The 15,403-nt window shown below is 37.2% G+C and overlaps 1 protein-coding gene across 2 annotated transcripts in view; it reads left to right on the top strand.

The window, feature by feature from the left end:
* mgat4c (mgat4 family member C) overlaps positions 1-15,017 on the top strand; it is a 168,488-nt gene extending 153,471 nt beyond the window's left edge. For both annotated transcript variants that reach the window (XM_053500634.1, XM_053500633.1), the window contains 3 exons: positions 6,221-6,372; positions 13,219-13,366; positions 13,808-15,017. In XM_053500634.1, the coding sequence (XP_053356609.1) occupies positions 6,244-6,372; positions 13,219-13,366; positions 13,808-14,964 (1,434 nt within the window). In that variant the 5' untranslated portion in view covers positions 6,221-6,243 and the 3' untranslated portion in view covers positions 14,965-15,017. The remainder of the gene's footprint in view (positions 1-6,220; positions 6,373-13,218; positions 13,367-13,807) is intronic.
* Positions 15,018-15,403: the final 386 nt, after the last annotated feature.

The raw sequence follows: 15,403 nt of genomic DNA, 5'->3' as shown, positions 1-15,403 counted from the left end.
TATTTCCAGGACTCCTTGTTCTTCAGTATGCAGAAAATCATTCTTAATGACGTTGGCTGCATGTTTGGGGTCATTGCTCTGCTGCAGAAAAAATTGCGTTCAGTCAGACACCTCATAGATGGTGATGGATAACTATCCGCCTGTATTTCTTAGCATTGAAGACCACATCAAGGACACTGCCCAAATCTCCAACTCCAGTTGCAGAATTATAGCCCCCAACTTGCAAACAACCTCCACTATGCTTCACTTTTGCCTGCAGACAGTCATTATTATGCCGCTTTCCAGCCCTTTGGCAAACAACCTCCCTCCTGCTACACAGCCAAATATGTAAAATTTTGACTCATCGGTCCTGAGCACCTGCTGCCATTTTTCTGCACCCCATGTTATATGTTTTCGTGCTTAGTTGAGTCACTTATCCTTGTTTCCATGTGGAAGGTATGACTTTTTTGACGCAATTCTTTAATGAGAACCACAGTATCCCAGGGTCCCAGTGGTTTTTGGCAGTTCTTTGCTAATGGCACTGGGAAGTAAGCATAATGTGTATTTCCTCTGCTGGGTTAAGTTTTCTTTAACAGTCACTGTAACTACAGTCCTCAACATTGCCTGTTTGTTTGTGTTTGAACCCCAAGTCTGCCTGGGAGAAACCTTGCTAATGCAGTAAAAATACCTTGTATCTAGTTGCTGTGCTCAGTCTTGCCATGGGGTATGACCTGTGACATGAAACTGTCTTCCACAACAGACTTCCTTACCTTAGTAGCAGAGGATGGATATTCCTCACCCAGTTTGAAGCCTCCTACAAAACTGTTTCTGTTTCATTTAATGGCAACATACAGTATATTGTATTTCAACCTACATTTGAAATTGATGATCCTTAACACCTGCTTGGTACAGTATAACTGGTTAATCATACACCTGACTCTGATCCTACAAAATCCTTGACTTTGTGCAAGTGTGCAAGTGTAAGACCTGGTCCTAGCCATTGGGCAGTTACACCAAATATTAATATGATTTAGATTTTACTTTTTGTTTTGGAAAAAATTAAAATATACAGTATATTTAAATAAATAAATAAATAAATGTTGTTCACCACAGCGGAATATCCAGTCTGCTGGCACAACAATTTGGCACAGGTTTTACGCCGGGTGCCCTTCCTGACGCAACCATCCCATTTTAACCGGGCTTGGGACCGGCACTGAATCCAGTGGCTGGGGTCAATCAATAAATAAAATTAGTTTATAGCACCTGCCTAAAACTTTTGCACAGTACCTATAAACATATACAGTACATATACACACATACTGTATACATATATGGTATGTAATAATATATATTTTTAAGGCTGCTAGCTCTAAATGAACTTCTCCTCAGCAGAGTTAACTTCTGGTCTTGCTTTCCTGAGATGGTTTTCATATACATAAAATCATTTACTAAAATTGTTGCCAGTTGCCCAGAAATAACCATATTGTCATGATTGTGATTATTTTTGCTTAACAATTCATCCAATTGTGTTGTATCCCTTTAATCATTGATTCACGCCTGTTCTTGTTGTACGTCTATGTTAGAAAAATAAAGCTGAGCACTAAATTTGTTCAGTCATCTGTTTAGATTAGTCAGTGACTTCAGATAATGAGTACAATCCACATGCAGATGAGCCAATATTTGGGCATCCCATATGGATTTCCTATGATCGTGTGTATTCAAATGAACACAGTCCAGATGAGTTACCTTTCTCTATAGTGTACATGCTTAATTTGCCGTCACAGTGTTTCCTCTGAGGTAGGAGATGGATGGTTGAATAGACATTCCCTTCAGAACACGCCTCTTCAAAAGTGAGGTCCTTGGCAGACAACAAGGAGATCTAAGCTCTGCTTTCTTGCTCAATCTGGCCCTTGTCAGAAGCAATTAACTGTTAAATTCTACGATGTTTGAAAACCAAAACCAAAGCTTGTATCAGAGGATTTGTTTCTTCAAAATTGTTTTATTCATGTCTAGTAGAGTTCAGCTCAATTGAGTTTAGTGATGACTGATATCACCACAGATTTATACATTTCTAATAGACATTTTGCAGTCAGCCAGAGGCCATGTCTAATGAGGATGGAGTTTGTGAAAGGCTATCTGAGGGGGTGAGAAAGCTTGACACTTATAATGTATTTATAAATAATTTCCCTTCAGAAATAAAAAAATATTCCTTTCTTTCTGGAAATATAAAACAAGCATCTCCCTTGCCCATGATCTATTGCAATTCTACATGCAGGATCTCTGTTTTATTCAGCAATGTGTCAACCTGTTATGTTCTCTGCTGTGTATGCATCATATTTTGAAAGGTCTGTGTAGATTCCTGCCCCAGTTTCTCTCACTGCATCAGCAGTAAAGTGTGAAGTGGCATCCCTGAGTGACCTCCTGTGGAAAGTTGAGTCCACCTGCAGCCTAAACAGCTGAAAGGAACCAGACCCGCCATTAATCTGTATTATCGTGACATAACCCCAGTGCCACTCAGATGCAAAACAGCATGAACTAGAAAATTTAAAAACCATCCAATTGTGTAATTGTACAGTAAACCTCCATTGGTCTGGCAAAGTGATTTTTTTTCTCTTTTTATTAACAATAGAGCACATGGGGCGAGGAGGGAAAGACAAGTTCAAGGTGTAGCACTCAAGAATGTGTCCATGCATCCATTAAATAGTGTTTTATAGAAATCCTATAAAAATTAAACATTTTAACCCAAATATATCTATGTAGAGTCTTCACTAAAGTATATGTTCAAATGAAGCTGAGGTTGTATCCTTTTGTGGGACCAAGTGTTTCATGTTTTTTGAGTGCCTGTTAAATAAGTAAGGATATAATAATTCAAGCCCAACAAAAAGCCGGTTACTGTTATTAACCCCAAGTTGATTATCTTTGCCCTAGATTGTCTTAATCCTCCAATGCCAAAACAATTTTCCACTGATTTTTTTTATTATTAAAGAGAAATACATTAACACATCAACTTTTACAGATACATTTAATGTTGTGGAGCATCTGTGAAACAAATTAGTATGGTAATTAGTAATTAGATTCATTAGTTTATTAATCTCCCTGCTTGCAGAAGGACGTGTGGAAAGGACAGTTACAGACAGGGTCACCAGGTTGCTCTGCAAAATCTTGTGATCAAAATTTGTAGCGAACAATAAATTAAATCTTATACATTTCCTTACAAGGTAAGGTGTATACACTATGTTTATATTGTACAGAACCATTTCAGTTGTAAGATATATGGTAAAGAATGTATTTATAAAGTTGGCAGTGTGCCGTAGGGGTTAACACTGCCAGGGCTGAGGATTCGAGTCCGGCCTTCAGGTCTGTGTGTTCTCACCGTGTTTGGTGAGGTTCTTCTGGATTCTGAGATTAGGTCAATTGGTATTTCCAAACTTCCTTTAGTGTGTGTGTGTGTGTGTGTGTGTGTGTGTGTGTGTGTGTGTGTGTGTGTGTGTGTGTGTGTGTGTGTGTGTATGTGTGTGTGAGTATGAGTGTGTGTGTGTGTGTGTGTGTGTGTGCTTGTGCCCTTTGATGGACTGGCACCCCATCCAGGGCGTATACTGCTTGGAGTCCCCCTGGAAAGGCTCCAGTCCTCCAGCAACCCTGTACAGGATATATATAGATATAAAGGGAGAGTAAGTGTATTTATCAATTGTATAATAATAGAATGTCCATTCATCAGGAATGCTAGAGCACCACAGTGACCTTGTCTCTAACACAATGACTAAGAAAGGTTTTTTTTTTTTTTTTTTGGTATTTTTTGAGATGTACAGTAGTTTGGCTGGATTTTGATTAAAAATGATGACCTATGTTAGTGATGTTAGGTCTTCTGTTGTGCATGCTAAGATGCTTTTCTGCTCACCAAAGATTTAAATAGTTATTTTAGATGCATTATTTGTAAACTCTAGAGACTGTTGTGTGTAAATCCTAGATGATCAGCAGTTTCTGAAATACTGGAACAAGCTTGTTTGGCACCAACAACCATACCAATTCACATTTTCCCCAATTTGATGTTTGATACTACCTGAAGCCAATGACTTTTATCTGTAATATATTGTATGCACCGTGTTGCTGCCATATTACTGTCTGGATAGCTGCCTAAATGAGCAGGAACTGTGTATAGTTTTTTTTTTCCTTTAACATAGACAAAGAGTGTTTTTTTTACTGAAAATAATTGATGTATTTTACAAAAAATAATCCAAGTCAGGCGAAATGCAATAATGTCTGCCATTAGGCCAACAAAAGTTTGGAAACAGTCTTACAATCTACCCAGGAGATTTGTTTTGATGTCAGATGACATACAGTAATGTCTGATCTCATGTCCCACTGTGTTTTTTAATGCCTAATTCTCAGCATCTATAAAAGATTTAAAAGTATAATGAGAGCTTGAGCAAAGGGCAAAAGAGCCTGGACAACTGAATCAGCCTTGATAATTGAACATCACATTGCTAGAACAACAGGTATCCAGTATGTTTTCTAAAGAGCTCCATTAAACATCATTAGTTGGTGAGTTGTGATATTTCTATACTGTAGGTGTTGAAATGGACCATGGTGTTGTTTGGGCTGAACACGTTAACTGCTGTTAGTGCAGACAGCAATTGACTGGCCAATTCCCTGGTGAAGCAGACTAGTGGTCAGCCCGATCGATACCTATTTGGCTACGGAATCTAGCATAGAGCTTTTTTGTATTCCATTAGTGGTCCTTTGTGGTTAGCAAGAGTTATAGAAAAAAGGGATAAGGAGATGCTTTCACAAGAATCTTCAACAGCACTTCTCATTTTATATCTATTTTTGGCTTGTTTAGTGTAATTTACCATTGGAAAAACACCCCAAGCCCACATATTGCACATAATGGAGCACTTTTAGGGTTTTTTTTTTCAAGCAAAAAGGTGATAACGATTGCATCCACTCTTCCTCGAATGAAGGCTACTGAGAACAAAATGGCCCTCTGCTGCTACGAAAATACCAAAGACATTTTATCCTATCTTTGCTTCATAGTGCTATTTTCCTATTTCTTTCTGTACTAGGTGAATGGAATAGTGTGTGTGTGTGTGTGTGTGTGTGTGTGTGTGTGTGTGTGTGTGTGTGTGTGTGTGTGTATCCCTTTAGGAACCTCTGTAGTCCAACCAGGGACTATGGAGGCCTCAATACTGTGTGTGTGTGTGTGTGTGTGTGTGTGTGTGTGTGTGTGTGTGTGTGTGTGTGTGTGCGTGTGTGTGTGTGTGTGTATAGATATACATATATAAATAAACAGATTCAGTATATACAATGTCAGTCAAAAAATATATACACATTACAGGAAAAGAAAAACTTGTATAAATACTTTAATGCAGTCCTAAATGTATTGCTATATAGTATGTTTTTATATACTGTATACATTTACATTACATTTAGGCAGACACTTTTATCCAGAGCAACTTACATTTTTACCTCATTACACATCTGAGCAGTTGAGGGTTAAGGGCCTTGCTCAAGGGCCTAACAGTGGCAACTTGGTGGTTGTGGGGTTTGAACCTAGGGTCTTCCGAACCGTAGTCCAATGCCTTAACCACTGAGCTATATATATATATATATTAGCAAATGCTTAGCAGCAAGTGCAGACTTTAGTAAGTTTGAATAACAGATGCTTAGTGTCAAGTTTGCTAATACAAAGTGGGTCGTAATATTAATCCTATCATACTGTTGTGTTCTTATCTAATCTTAGTACAATAGCTTACATGTAGCTTCTTATTGTCAGGTTAATTTGAATGTAGTGCCTGGGAAAGTGGCTTTATAATTCAACTGAATTTCTGCAGTGCATTGCCTTACAAACAAATAGATTATACTCTGTTTTCTGTGCAGATATGCAGTGTGAGCATGGGGATAATTCTCTAAAGACATGATTGTACAAGTGTTCTGCAACAATGAGCTAAGCCTCTTTTCATGACAGTATTTGCATCTGCCATTTCCAACACCATCCTAGACTCTGTGTAGACAAGACAGGATTGGGCAGTCTACTTTATGGAGAGTTGCTGATTTACACAGAGCCGGATTTTTCCACCCAAAACTAATCATTATTATTCAATACCACGTTTCTTACTGGTGTAAAGCAATAATTTCAAGGATGACGTTTTCCTATGCTTAAAATATGGCATTTTATAAGCATCATATCAAGTATTGCGGTAATTCAGCACTGATGTAGCTTCATCTTTCTCTTTTTTTTCAGATCTGAGTGGTAGTGTCTCCATCATGAGGTTTTTGTTGAAGAACCTGGATAAAATGAGATGCTTACGTAAACGCTCCACCATCCCCTTTTTGGTGATTCTCATCACCTTTCTGCTCTTCATGAACCTTTACATGGAGGATGGCTATGTGCTGGTGAGTGCTAGTTAGCTTTATCTCACATGGAAAATATGAGAGAAATATAAAGTTATTATTTTAAGAAAAGCATGTGGTATCATTACTTGAACGCCTACATTTAGAATTGTATGATCTGCTACTGTTTGATGAGTTTTTCTTTTAAAGAAAAAAAAATCTGTGTTCACACCTCAAGGGCACGAGGCGGGGTACACCATGGACAGGGTGCCAATCCATTGCAGGGCACACACACACACACATGCTCATTCACACACTATGGCCAATTTGGGAATGCAGAGTAGCCTAATCTGGTTATCTTTGGACAGAAGGAGGAAACCGGAGTATCCACTAAACATGTGGAGAACATGCAAACTCCATGCACACAGACCTGAGGCGGGAATTGAACCCTCGATCCTGGAGGTGCCACCAATGCCACCTGTATAAGTCTTAGTTACATGTAAATTAATTCTTTAAAGGAAAAATCCCAAATATAATAAAATGAAATGAAACATTTCTACGGTAATAGATTTTATTATAATATGTTAATACTATTAATATAAAATAACTGTAACATACATACTGTAACAAAGTCAATGTTTGGTATCACAATGTCACAAGTGGTGAAGAGGCAGGATGTATACACAGGCGAAACTTTATTATACATGTTAAACACACAAACAATCTCTTTGGCAGTACAGTATGCTTAGCAGAGTTAAAACTTACAAAACCGACGCAACAGCTAGGGCTATGACTATGACCAATTAGCAGTCATACGTAGGAAGACAAGACAAAGAAACTCAAGAGCATGTGCCTTGAATAACAATACTTGGCTGTTTTCCATTCTCCCTACTCCCTAATTCGTGTTCCCTGTGCAGGAAATGTTGGTTAAGGGAACCTCCAGTGATAAAATTCCACTATTCGAAACACTTTGCAACATCACCAGAGTTACCCTGGTTACATAAGCACCTCAGATACCTGTTGCTACTGTGAAAGTTTACCCAATGGATTTTAATTATTAAATATTTATTGAAACATAAACTAATACTATTATAAAATGTATACTATTGCAAGGTGTATACATTGTTAATAAATTCTTTTTTAAATAAAAGTTTGGTTTGTAAATAAAAGTATTACTTTTTAGATTTTAAATTAGATTTAAAATTATTGTGTTATATCTATATTACATCATCCTCTATAATAATGATAATAGATATATAAATCCCTGTTCAAGACTCCGGCTTTTTCACGCTCCGCATTTTTTATGCCCACTTCCACCACAGTGATGACCCGTTGTTAAGTTTTACCCTACACCGCTCACAGTTCCCTCTGAACGGGGCAGTTTTTAAATTACACTTAACATGGCTGAACACCTTGTGCAGTGTATAATAAACCAACATGAAACAGGAAACAAGGAAATGTTCTGGACGTAAATTAAACTAAAACAGGAATCATGAATTAAAACACCGAACGCATGATTCACAGCAATAATCAAAATAATCCTCCCATGCAACATCAAAATACAAACCTGTGCACCATGCAGTGGGAAAACAATAATTGAAAATGATATGCTTTTAAAAAATTCATCAATAGTGTCATGTAGACGTTGTGTAGTTTCATAAAATTTTTTGTTTTTTTTACTGACATTTTTCTATAATATTTAATTTTGTATGTTTGTTTGATTATTATAATTTTTTTACTGACTCAGTAATGCAGAAGTGACAAAATATGAATTGGCAAAATCAATAAAAGATGGTATTTGTATTGTTAAACATGAAGGTGCCTAATTAAGGTGAATTGCACAATAGTGCTACAGTCTTCATGGTTTTCTTCTGGCACACCTTATAAGTACTTGATGATAGTGGCTTCGAATAGCAGATGTGGAAACCTGAAATTATTTTTTTGCTGTATAAATAGTTTCTTGGCGAATTCAATTTTCTCTAACCTCCCACTCTTTGTCACATTTCAGGCAGGTTGTTTGCTTTTTTAATTAATTAAGATAGTGAATATGGCCATTATCAGGTATATGGTTATTTTTATAGCTATTATGTGACATACTGAACGAAGACCAACAAATAAACATAGCGGGGGGAATTTGGGAATTAAAAGGGAATGAAGGGAAATTTCCAAGAATAAAGGGAATTTGGCCATGTGTCGCTATGCTTTAATTACAATATGGTTTTTTTTTAAATAAATTTCAGAGGTGTGACAAACACAATGACACATGGTAAAATATAAAATATATTTGTTTTTAATGTTTTTGGTTTGGCAGTATAATTTCATTGATGAATTAGAGTTTAAGATCATTAATACCAAAGCCATTCTTTTTCTTTTTCGCTTTTAGTACAAAGCTACAGTAACTTGATATGTTTTCTGCATACAGTCCAGTGTATGTGACACAGTTACTGCACCATTTTTAAAGGGCATTTTCTTGTGTCATTTATAAATGGACCAGTCCTATATAGGACAGGTCAGACCAGTTATAGTCAGCTCCAGATTTTTGAAGACAAAGTATGCAGATGTTGTTGTCTAAAGTTTTTTACATGCGAGCTGTTAGTCACTGCTTCGTTGAAACTATACACATTTCATTTAAGACGTTTTTAGTTTAGTTCTTTTTTTTTTTTTACATTTCTGGTAAAATTCTTGAAGTAAATAATATTTGAAGCTTGAAATCATTTTTTACTGTGTAAAGCACTTTCAGACTACAGAAACTGCATTCAATAAAAAAGTTGCCTCTGTCATAAAGTTACAATAATGAATCATCCAAATCAGCTCAGACGGGGTTGAAACAAAATCAGTGTTGTGCAGTGGTAGTTTTATGTTTCTGGGTTTGAACTTTTGAATTTGTCTTTCTGAATTTGTGAAAACAGTGCACATGCACAAACCTTAAAAATATAAAGGAGCTGAAAATGTTGCATGAAGGAGAGCCCACGATATGTTCAAAAGTGTTGTCCACTATGTTTAGGCATTTTAGTACAAAGGGATTGACTTTTGTTATCCTACAGTATACAGCGGAGGGAATAACACCTAATAACACCTAATGCATTTATACGCTGTTACCATTTGCACTAGCTAAGCAGAATAAAAAATAAGCACAGCCAAGTGTAGCAGTCAAGATATACACAAGCTAACAAACAAACAAACAATAACAAACCTTATTTTAAGAAACCCAGGAAATTCAATGAAATCTCAAACTAAATAAAACACCCAAAACAAGTGATAGTGAAACAACTGACCAATAAATGTGACAATGCGAGTCCTGGGAAAAAACACAAAAACAAGCACATGGAGGAACACTGACAGAACCATTGTCCTAAGCCATGTCTCCTGATGCACAGAACAAGTAGCCCTAGAAACCAGTCTATTAACAGTGTGTTAACATGAAAAACTTTGAAATGGGGGGATGAAATTTCATCCAGAGGCTGAACGCTGAGGTGGAACTAAACATGGGAGCTTCTTGGCATGAACCTTGAGCCAGAACCTTGTGTGCTGGAAATTGTACTTGGTACAGTGGAACGTGGCAGCAACAAGGTAGCAACTTGACACTGGTGCTGTAGCAGAGCAAACACTGGGACCTGGTCTCCCTGCCAGCCTCCTGAATCCAGGAGGCTCCGTCCTCATAAACCCAAAATAAACGGGCGTATAGTGTTATAGTATAGTGTTGTGGATGGACAGTAGTCGATGTTTTTAACCTGAAGGCAGCAGGCAGCATTAACTTTTATGCCCTCCTGTTAGCATTTCACAGGTGATCTTAACCAACTATAACAGTAAGCAGCGTCATCACATGTGTAACAATTTGTCATCCAAAATAACAGTAGACAGTGTCTTTTATGCCATATGAGGTAAAATATATCTGCTGAAACATTGGAGCAGTGTCAGGAGCAGCAGTGATGTGATCGCACACTCCATTCGCAGGTAACTGTAGCAAGTTAGCATCAGTCTGCATATAGATATGGGGAGGAACCTCTCCTCAGTAGCTCTTCCTTCCTGATCTTAGTCAGTTATTCTGTTAGGTATTGATAGAAGTTTTTTTATTTTTTACCATGGGTGGCAGTAGCTCTGGAGTTATCAGTATGTTTTCAGTACAAAGCTAACTTGATATGTTTTCTGTCCAGTGTCTGTGGCATAGCAACAGCACCAGTAGCCTGAAGAAGACATTTATTACACATATTTACACATCTAAAACGGGACCAAACACAGAGAAGCTATCACCCTTTAACATTTGCACTAGCTTTTCAGAATCAAGATAAGCATAGAGAAGAGTAGATATACAGTATTGAAAAAGGATATAGAGTACAGACAGGATATACAGTATCTAAAAAACAAACAAACAATAACAGACCCCAATGTAAGAAACCCAGGAGCTTACTGTATATACTGAGAATAAGCAAACTTTCGACACCTCTGCTACTGAGGCAGCGAAGCCATCCCTTACAATGAAAGACAAATGCCACAGTAGGCGTCCTGAGCCAACAACTGTCCACAAAACGACAATAACAAGTACACAAGGGAAACCTTGACAGGGGGGCCGATAGAAATCAGTAAGGGCTGGGTGTTGTTTTTATAGTTTTTATATCAAAAGCTTTTAGATTTATTATTTCTTAGTAGTTATTATTTTTTTATAATTCAGGGCATTGATGTTCATGAGTTGTAGACATAATGATGGAACTCAAAACACATCATGGTTAAAATTTCATGATTACAAATGCAAGAGACCTGATTAATATTTATGAGATCAAATTAATGATGAAATCTTTGTGGTCACAAGAAGTTGTGTGTGGTTGTCTTTTGAATTATTTAAGAGATTTTTTTTTTTTTACTAAAAAAATGGATTTAGAATTTTATGAGGGATTATATATAGACACATATAATTTGTTTGTATGTGTAGAAAAACCAGACGTCTTCAACTGTCAGTTGTTCTGTGCTTGTTAGTCTTAGATTGCTGTTGCTGGCTGACAGGAGGAAAACTTATGTGGTCTTCTAACCATTCTGGTCATTTTCTACAGATTAATTTTAGTTAACAGATACGCAGGAAGCTAAATAATTATTTAAAGGTACTGTATAACCTGCAATAGTTTGTGCTGATTTTCTCCAAACCCAAAAGATTGTTTGTTTGTTTGTTTGTTTGTTTGTTTGAGTAATAGTCTGGTTTGGTGAAATAAGCATTCTTTTATATAACATAAACAAGCAGGAAGTTATTGCAAAATAGAATCTGCAGTGTTATCAGTTGATCTGTAAGCAGAATAATGCAGCCTACTACTGAAAAACATATATTTATGCTTGGATAACATGGCATCTGTTTAAGTAAAACAGAGTAAGTAATTCATCAAATTCGGCCCTCAAGCTGTTAAATATACATTGTGTGTCTGAAGAAAACCCTATTACAGGAGGAAAATGCATCATGATCTCCTTCTTCCTGCCATATGTGGACTAACTTTTGTAGCTGCTTTCATAAAGATTATTGTGCTGACATCTTTGTGTCTCAAAATAACAACTACCTAATATCAGTTACCAAATATCATGTGTGGTATTATATTCATTTAAAAAAAAATGTATACAGTATTGTTCTAGAATGTAGAAAAGAAATCCAAACTTCAAACTTCATACTGGTACCATATACAGTAGTGTATTAAAATCCTTTTTTCCTCATCATTCTATACACAATAATAAATAAACTTCTGTGTTTAGAGAAGTTTTTGTTAACTTGTTAAAAAGAAATAAAGACTATAATATTTCCTTTACATAATAATATTCGAGCTTATTAGATGGGTAGTGTCTGTGCACAATCATTTTCAAGTCTCTTAAAAAAATGTCTTGTTGGGTTCAGGTTTGGACTCCAGGACTTGTTGTTCTGAAGCCCCTCCTGTGTTTTCTTGGTGGTATGCTTTGGGTCATTCTCTTGTTGAAATGTAAACCATCACCCCAGCCTGAGACCCTGGGCGCTCTGGATTAGGTTTTTGTTTAGAGTTGCGCTATATGTTTCTGCATCTATTTTTCCCTATATACTGACAAGTATATACTGACAAGTCTCCCAGTCCCAGAAATATATCCACACAGCCTGGTGCTGCGACCAATGTGTTTGACTTTAGGGATGTTTTTAATAAGGTAATGTGCAGTGCCTGATTTCTTCTTATATTTTGTCATTAGACCAGAGGAATTTGTTTCTCATGGGATTTGTGGCACACTCCCCGCAGCACTCCCCACAAGGAAACTCTGGGTCTCATTTCTAGTGACCCTTGGGTGCTTGGTTACCTCTCTGACCAAGGCTCTTCATTACCAATTACTTGTTTTGGCTGGGCAGCCACATCTGGGAAGGCTATTGGTTGTACCAAATCTCTTCCATATGAGACAGATGGAGGACTCCAAGCTCTTGGGCGCTTTCAATGCTGCAGACTCCTTTTCCGCAGGTCTATAGATAATCCTTTCCTGCGGGTCTACAGATAATTATCTTGACATCATGGCTTTGTTTTCACTCTGACATACACCATCTCCTGTCAGACCTTATGTTATTTATGTTATGTTCAATCAATTCATATAATTTAGGCACAGGTGGACTCCAATCTAGTTGTACAGTAGAAGCATCTAAGGGATCATTCATAGAAAGAGGATGCACCAGAGCTTAATTGCAAGTGTCATGAAAAAGGATCTGAATACTGATGTAAATTAGATATTACATTATTTTTTAATAAATAAACAAAACACCCCAAACACGTGATTTTACTTTGTTATTGTATTGTGTGTAGAATCATGACCACTTTAAGATGAAAAATAGCAAAATGTGAAAAATTCAAAAAGGTCTAAAAATATATTTAAAAAAAAACATGCCACTGTATATAATCAGTTTGTATTAATATATCTGTTTGTCCACAGGAGGAGGATAAACGGCAGCTCAGGGAGGTCTCGATGCACCCGCTAAATTCTGAGCGATATGTTCACACCTTCAAAGACATCACCAATTTTTCCGGAACCATTAACGTGACATATCGTTACCTTGCTGGGACACCTTTGCCTCGAAAAAGTAAAATTATTTATTTATTTCCATGTAATTTAACGTGGCACTCAATCTTTTTTGAAGTAGTTGTAATTTACCATAATGCCAGCATGCAAAATAAAATGAAAACATAATGGGTTTCTTGCATTCAGTGTTATGACACATTACCTGTTTTAAATTGTGTTTTAAATGTATTGTTCGAGCATTTTCCTGTGTGTGCATGATGAGGTATCTAGGCAGAAAACAGCTTGCTAATAAAAAACTTGCAAATATTCTTATATATCTAATAAATGTCACTTGCATTCATCTTTGTTAGCTCTCGTAGACACTGACAGTGAACTACTGTACTACAGTACCATCAGAAGTGTAATAAATGATGGTCCAAAGTGCAAGTATTTATGCAATAAACCCTTTATGAATGTGTTGAATTTAGAAAAGAATTATATATATATATCTTTTTTTACACAGAGTACCTCACAATTGGATTATCATCAGTGAAAAGAAAAAGAGGAAATTACCTTTTGGAGACCATCAAGTCCATTTTTGATCAGTCTAGCTACGAAGAGCTTAAAGAGATTGTAGTTGTGGTTCACTTAGCAGATTTCGACCTGGCTTGGTGTGAGAGTTTGGTTCAAGAGATCACCCGCAAGTTTGGGCATCATATCATTGCAGGACGTCTACTGGTCATCCATGCGCCCGAAGAATATTACCCATCTCTTGACGGGCTGAAGCGAAACTACAATGACCCTGAGGACAGAGTTCGGTTCCGTTCCAAGCAGAATGTAGACTATGCTTTCCTCCTAAACTTCTGCACCAACCTGTCCCACTTCTACATGATGCTAGAGGATGATGTGAGATGCTCACGAAATTTTCTTACTGCTCTAAAGAAGGTAGTCACTTCCAGAGAGGGGTCATACTGGGTCACTCTGGAGTTCTCCAAGCTGGGGTATATCGGGAAGCTTTACCACTCTAGAGATCTCCCCAGACTTGCACACTTTCTGCTCATGTTCTATCAGGAAATGCCATGTGACTGGCTGTTGATTCATTTCCGAGGCCTGTTGGCGCAGAAGGAAGTGATCCGCTTCAAGCCATCGCTTTTTCAACACATGGGGTACTACTCATCATACAAGGGGGCTGAGAATAAACTGAAGGATGATGACTTTGAGGAGGACTCACTGGATATTCCAGACAACCCCCCTGCCACGCTGTACACTAACATTAATGTGTTTGAGAGCTATGATGCTGCCAAAGCTTACAGCAGTGTGGATGAGTACTTTTGGGGCAAGGCTCCTTCCACTGGGGACTTTTATGTTATAGTCTTCAACAAGCCAACAAAAATCAGCAAAATTAAGATCAGCACTGGAACAGATGACCGGCAGAATGACATTTTGCATCACGGAGCTCTAGAAGTTGGAGAGAAACTGGTGGGAACAAAAAAAGGCAGGCAGTGCTCCTCCTACATCACTTTAGGAGAGTTCAAACATGGGAACATTGAGGTTCACAATGTGGACCATAAAATCGCTTTTGATATTGAGTGCGTTCGCATTGTGGTCACAGCAAACCAGAAGGAATGGCTGATCATCAGAAGTATAAGCCTGTGGACTACTCAGCCTCCAAGCCAGTGAGAACTGTTATGGATCATTACAATACTTGTCATACAAAAGGCACAACAATCAGTCCTTCGATTTGCTTGGTATATTTATCTATTTATTTTTGGTTTATTGTGTATTTATTATGTTTAATATTTATTTGATTATTTATTCATTTTTATAAAAGATCCCTTCGATTTTGCTTCATACCTTAAGTATATATAGAAAAGTATGTGACGAAATGATGGACTGGTATTTTTCTGACTCTTCATCAATAAGAACACTGTAGGCTTATGCTGTTTTTATGTGATTATGCCAGAATCTTTTCAGCAGTCTGACTGCTGGATCTATTATTGGCAGTGGCATTTTCACTCATATCCTTGAGATGTCCACTTACATGGTCATGATATGATAAAGCTGCTTGATAAACTGTAAACATACAAAGATTTGTTGTTTTTGTTGTTCTTCTTTTGTT

The sequence above is a fragment of the Clarias gariepinus genome, chromosome 7 (genome assembly GCF_024256425.1).
Source record: "Clarias gariepinus isolate MV-2021 ecotype Netherlands chromosome 7, CGAR_prim_01v2, whole genome shotgun sequence".
NCBI classification, from domain to species: domain Eukaryota; kingdom Metazoa; phylum Chordata; class Actinopteri; order Siluriformes; family Clariidae; genus Clarias; species Clarias gariepinus.
The sequence above is the reverse complement of the archived record's forward strand: the minus strand, read 5'-3'. Positions and strand labels throughout refer to the sequence as shown.